At 37.8% G+C, this 6,830-nt stretch overlaps 1 gene segment (V, D, J or C); it reads left to right on the top strand.

Annotated features, from left to right (window-relative positions):
- The first annotated feature begins 1,404 nt into the window (after window positions 1–1,404).
- The window catches only part of LOC122552345, a 20,962-nt gene continuing 15,536 nt past the window's right edge, over window positions 1,405–6,830 (top strand). The window contains 3 exon segments of the C gene segment in view: window positions 1,405–1,411; window positions 3,943–4,122; window positions 4,208–4,327. Coding sequence covers window positions 1,405–1,411; window positions 3,943–4,122; window positions 4,208–4,327 — 307 coding nt within the window.

The following is a 6,830-nucleotide window of genomic DNA, read 5'->3' on the forward strand; positions in this document are numbered from 1 at the left end:
CCACGTAAATACAGAAGCTCCCAACCTACACCCACTTCATAGTATATTATCCGTAACTCTTCAGGTGATAGCACATGAAGTATATAGCGAAGCTCATTTTTAATGATTTGAGTTTTCCTGCATCGACTATCCTTTCAGGTTGTGAATTTTCCGAATCTTCCCCGTGAGTTTGCTGTCTATCACTTGTGTCTAAGCACCTTAGTTATCGAACTCGCCACCGCCTCCCCCCCTCCCCAGCCAAGCGAAGGAGGCTTTTCCCATCTATTTTATCCATGCATCACATTTGAGTGTTTCTTAGGAAAAATATCCCTCAACCTCCTCTGCTCCAAATGAACAGCTCCAGCTGAATCCGAATTTCGTTATTACTGCTTTATTCCAGTCTCAGCAGCATCCTCCGAGACTCATTCGAAAACACTTCCATTCTGACAGTAATGATGTGATCAGATGAGTGTGTGCGCCCACGAGTTTGTCTGCATGGATGTCGTAATTTTTGTTTCAATTGTCATTGTTCTTCTGTTTTGTTTCATGAACGTTAAGTGATATTGTGTAAACTATCACTTCACCAGCAACTGTGGAAAGTACTTGTATTCACGTCAAAATATGATGGAAATAGTGCAAACGGCAATGCGGAGCCATTACAGTCGGGATCATTGTGTAAGGTCAAATCCATTGTCCACACAGACATGATATCCAATGCTATTAAATACTGGCTTATAGGAAAACTGTAGGCAGAACTATATCATGATTCAAACAGTTGGTGCACCCTGAGAATCCTAATGACCCGTTTCTCATCGTCGTTTCTCGAGTTATTTTAACTCATCTTGACTTACTTATTAAATTTAAGTTAACATGAAAATTAAATCACATTATCCCCCAGAAATGCTGCCAACAATATCCCTTTTTTCAGTCAAGATCAGCAACATGAATTAAGAAAGTTAAAACAAAATATATTTATTTTACTTAATACTGACAATAAGGTTTTCACAAAGGGCAAAGGGGAAGGTGTGGCGGCGTGCAGAAAGGGTATTCACTGTTCCCTGGTGTCTAATTGCGTTTGTGAACAAGAGGTGCACTTGTGAAGTACATTCAGGATGGTAATGTAGTTATCTCAGTAGACATTGTGCGCACAGAGATCTCCCTTGAATCAGCAATGACATGGACAACTGATTTTGTGATGATGTTTGGAGCAAAATAAAATTGAACAATACAGGAAGGACAAGTCCCTTTCAATTCTTTGAAATAATATCAAGGAATGTAATATATTGGGGATGCAGGAGGATCTCTAATTTAAACACACGGGAAAATGTGAGGCACAGATCCACCGTTGGAAATCCAGGTGGTTGGAACTTCTTTCACTGGAGCTTAAGAGTTCGAGAGGTGACCTTGTACAAGTTTGTAAAAGTCATGAGTGGTAAGGAAAATGGCAAATGTCTTTTCCCTAGGGTGGGGGATTTCAAGAGAAGAGAACTTTTTTTAAGGTGAGAGGAGAAAAGTTTTAAAATGATATCAGCGGCAACTTTTACACAGAGAATGGTTCGTGTGAGGAATTATCTTCCAGAAGAAGAGTTCGATACGAATACTGTTATAACTTTTAAAAGACTTTTAGTTAAGTCCATGAATACGAGCTGTTTGGGAGGATATGGGCCAATACAGGTGGGATTAGTTTAATTTGGGATTATGGTTGCCCATGGACTGTTTGGACCGAAGGGTCTGTTTCTAAGTGATTTCTCTCCATGACTCCATGAACAGCTATCCATCTGTTTTTTTCTCAATTTTATAGAGTGCTGGAGTGATCCTCCAGTGAAAAGTTGATTTTTCGGTTGTGACTGAGACTCTGTGAATATTTGTTTTAATGGGAGAAGGGACCCGTTCTCCAAGTTGCACAGCTGAAAATTAATATTTCCTGTAGCATTGCTGCTGAGTAGATTTATTTATGCCGAGGCACTGGTTATAGTTTGACGTTGGCTTTCTGGCAAGTGGTCAACAGTGAGACAAAATATCTTTGATCAACTGCAGAGACTCCAGATGCTTCCGGTAAATGAAACTGGAAGCTCGAGAACCATTTCTGCAGTCGGCTTAATTGCTGCCAACTACTGTATCTGGTAGATTAAAGGCAGTATGAATCAACTAAAACAAAATCTAACCAAACAAACTGTACTTTCCCGTTTACCCAAAATGGACACACTTCACTTGGCATTTCTTCTTTAATAAGGATGGCCACTCAACACAGCATTCATTGTGTGACAATCAGAAAACAGGAAATCGACTGCATGACAGACATTTATATTAACTCCGGCTGAACATCAGCCTAGTTAGTAAACCGTTTGTATTGAGGATTTTTAATGTTCTTGAATATGACGTTAATGGACCCAAACTCCCACATGGCACTAACATTTGTCATTTTCTCAAAGTAAGTTGATAAACTTGAATTGGCTTGAACTCGCATAACCAGTTGCACCATTCTCTGATTAATGCATCTCATTAAAACCGAGTGTGCCATTTATACATAGTGAGCACCGGTGCAGTGTAATGCATAGTTTTCGCTGATTTCTACTCGTTGAAAGTCCCGTGTCACAGTTACCAATGCGCGGAGAAATGTGCTGTTTATGACCTACATCCGTGGCAGTTATTGATGTAATACTCTGTAACTTGCCAGACACTCCTGATGTACCCAAACAGTTACCTGCAATGGTTTAGATGTTGAGAAATATTTTCAAACTTCTCACCAGCCTTCTCCACTTTATTAGATTCTCTTTCAAAGGTTGACCTGAGTGTTACGTATCACTGTCAATCCACTTTTTATTTCTCGGACACACAGCTTTCCTTTACAATACGTTTTCAAATATTTATCTTGTGGTCGGTGCATGTTAAAAAAAGATACGAGGAGAGAGATTCTGTAATATGGTGAGGTTCTTCTAATCTCCGTGTCCAAACAGTTTAGTGACATACACACACATTCTTAACATATCCATTTTAGACATGCTGGATATTAGCTTGCCTGAACTGAATTTAGAAACGCCAAATATAAATGATATCTTATTTTGTAATTTGAGAGAAACTTGAGTGGTTGCAGAAATAAAGTCAGTAATTGTATTGTCTGACAATGGTATTGAACTTCGTTTTAGCTTTTTCTGCTTGTGGTTGAATGTAGAATTAAAGGGAGTTAATTTCCAATTGAATATTCTATACATAATCACTTTGAACACGCTCTGTATTCAGTTGTATAAAGTGAATTTAGAAACATCTGGTATGATTTACAGGTTATTCGGAGACTTGTAGTGTCCAGAAAAAAGTATGGCCAGTTAATTATTTGGCTGATAATATCTTCGAACTTTGATTTTAGTTTTATTTACTCGTGAAAGTATGTTAAAATACAGAGAGCCAACTTCCAATTGAATTTGTTTTGTTGTTTTAAACAAAATATCTGAAAACTTCATCTGAAAAATACTTCAAGCTGTTAAATTTCACTTTCCCCATTCAAAAAACACTTCCTAGCAGGCTATTCAGCAAAACAATATCCCAAGTGTGTATATTTCCATGTTTAAGAATAATCTCGTGTAAATATGAACCTATCTGTAAGGGCTGTGCAAGGTGATACGAGGATCCAGTCTCAGCCTCCAGCAGGAAACCAACAGGCGGAACCTGTAAACCTGCCCCTTCTGATGACCATATAAATCCGGGTCGCTGTGCTTTAGTTTAACACTCCTGGATCTGGTTTGTTTAGAAAACTCTTGACAGAACCGTTTTTCACAAGTTATCAGAATGATTAAGTCAACAATTTTTCTCAGTTTGTTACTGACGTTCTTATCATGTGAGTGTTCTTTTGTTCATGTCTCTCTTTGTTACTGTCTCAATGTTAGTCTGCCTCAGAAACGTAAAAGATTCAGGCATCATTGTATCAGCATTAATTCTCATGGGTTCTTTTTTTTTTCATTTTTAAAGGTGTCCAGTCGGAGATTGTTTTAACTCAACCAGAGGCAGAGAGTGGCCATCCCGGAGCCACGCTGAGTCTGACCTGTAAAACCAGCGGCTTCGATCTTACCAGTTACTGGATGTACTGGGTCCGACAGGTTCCCGGACAGGGGCTGGAGTGGCTGCTGAAATACAAAAGTTCATCCAGCAGTAACTATGCCCCAGCGATTAAGAATCGATTTACTGCGTCCAAAGACACTTCAAACAACATCTTCGCGTTGGAGATGAAGAGCCTGAAGATCGAAGACACCGCCATCTATTACTGTGCAAGATACCACAGCGAGAGGAACTAGGGCTGGACCCGTTCAAAAAACAGCTCAAGGGGACATTTTGCCAATTTCATCGTTAACTGACGGTCAGTATCCGTTTTAAATTCAGTTCAACCAACTGTGATCTGAAGCCCACCTCGGGCTGCCTTTTACAACCCTATCATAGAGGAAACATACCATTGAAATTTACAAACTGGGTGATATCATGGGACAATGTTTTTGGCATGTCGTATGTACTGCTTACTCTTCCACCAATTAAATGATTGGACATAATGTTAGTTTTAATGTATCTGACAGTTTGGGAAATGTCTGCTAAGCGTGTTCTGTAAACCATGCCGTTAATTCTAAACACTATCAGCACTAAATGTCTATTTCATATGAAAATTGAGACCCAGAGTGTATTACAGAAAATGTACAGGTGTAAATCGCTGTGATACTACAGTGGGTCACAGTGATGTGCACAGTGACATGCTCATACAAAAATCACTGACAAGGGTCTATTTCAAGCTGGCGATAATTACCATTGAAGGACAGGGAAAATAATGTGAGACTTAATTTAAATCCCATCCAGGAGTGACTCGTTTGGACAAATGTATAAAAATATTCTACTTTCCTCATGTTGATGGCCACATTAAATGCACGCTAAACTTGTAAAAATATTCCGACCTTTTAAAATACAGTGAATAGGAAAAGCTAAAATACTCCACTAAATCATTTTTAGAGGAGTCTGAATCACTTCTTTCCAGGAGTTGATGAAATTAAGTATCTACATTTTTCAGTTTGCAGCCCGCTGTAGTATTTGACACAATGTGTCTCACAGTGACATACTGGGGTGACACTGCAATTATAATCAAAACAAAAACCCGCCCAGCACCCATTGTTTGAAACGAGTCAATGTTTACCTGTACAGACTACCTAAACTCGCATTTCAGTATTAGTTCTCTGGGCTATTGTGCAATTATCATTGTTTAAATTGTAAATTTAATTCGCAAAAGTGGTGATTATTATTGTAGCAGTTGGTGGTTTTGAGAATCAGCTCTGTGTTACTCTGTGAAGTATAAAACATTATAGTAATTTAATAAGAATGATCAGTATCCACTGTACAATTATAATGAGATGAAGATTTATCGCGACTTCATTTTGACAGTGGTTCTGAATATTTAGAATAATGCAGGTTTTTGTTTGTTTTTATGCAAAGTCAGTTATTGTGTGACCCAGTCCAGAGAATGTAACGCTGTGATTATCTTGGTTACTGGGGCCAAGGGACCATGGTGACGGTGACTTCAGGTAAGAATGTGAACTTTCTCAGTGACTTTATTTTTTGCTAACGTTCCATTCATGTGAATAATTCCTGAATTAAATGAAACTTAGATCCTGTGCTGAGCTTGGTTTGGTTCAGTTTGATTTTTGTTAAAACTGACAATAGACTTACATTCAGTCTCAGAAAATGACTGAAGTAGTGGTGGCGGATTCAGATACTCAGTGTATATATTTTTTAAAATCAGATGGGCATTCTGTGTGGCTGACAGAAACACCTAAAGTCTCTCAATCAGTCAGGTATAAGCAAAGTTTAATGACACCCACTATCTGTGAGTTTTATTATCGACAACAAATGGCAAGAACTTAAAGGTGTTGGAAATATCACTAAACTGGATGAAAATATGTTAATTTATTGAATATATTCCCTGGGTGCACAATGCTCTTACCATGATTGCATTTTGTCATTTGAGTTGTTAATTTTGTTGATGACAAGCACGTTGGATACTGTCATGGAATCTTCTAGCGGTGCTGCATTTCATTCTTTTGACTGGATGCTGAATGTGTTTTATTTGCTTCTGTTGAAAAGTTGATTGGGTTCTGACTTTGCTTTATTTGATTCTGTTGAATTGAGTTGTTCCATCTTGTGGAATTGAACTGCGTTTTCATGCTTTCAGTAATCGGTGTTTTCTATCAGCAAAAGAGATTGTCACTCTGGATGACTCTCAATTACGAATATCTGTGAAGTTCTTTGTTTGTACTGAATCGTTTCTGCATTTGTTAAACGCGAGGCAATAGTTTTTCTGATTGATTGAAAACACTACATCCGTTTGTAACTGTCTGAAGACCAACTTAAGGCAAAAACACGGAAGTGTGAGAAATGAAAAAAAAGACGACTTTTTAGAGCTTTTTTTATATACACAATCTCAGTTCTCATTTTAAACTAGTTAAAGTCTGTTTTGAGTAGCCTCATTCAAAATAAAATTTGGGACTAAAATCTTAAGCTACCGAATTCATCAGATTTCATGATTGAGACTAACTTATCATAACATTCAATTATAATGTTTATCCATTGAACTAATTTTATTTTGACCTTAAGGCGATTAATCAATAGATGCCTTCAGCTGCTCTACTGTGCAGTGCACAAGATTGACATGATCAGAAATACTATATAGGTTGATAACAAATTGACTTGTTGCCGAAAATGTTAAAGCTTTAAGCGTTGTTCAATAAGTTATATCAGAACCAAGGCAACTGTTATGACTTTGTATTTCTATTTGATTTAATTATTCGCCTGTGTGATGGTGAGCAGTTTTGATGGTTTCCAATTTG

The sequence above is a fragment of the Chiloscyllium plagiosum genome, chromosome 8 (assembly GCF_004010195.1).
Source record: "Chiloscyllium plagiosum isolate BGI_BamShark_2017 chromosome 8, ASM401019v2, whole genome shotgun sequence".
NCBI classification, from domain to species: domain Eukaryota; kingdom Metazoa; phylum Chordata; class Chondrichthyes; order Orectolobiformes; family Hemiscylliidae; genus Chiloscyllium; species Chiloscyllium plagiosum.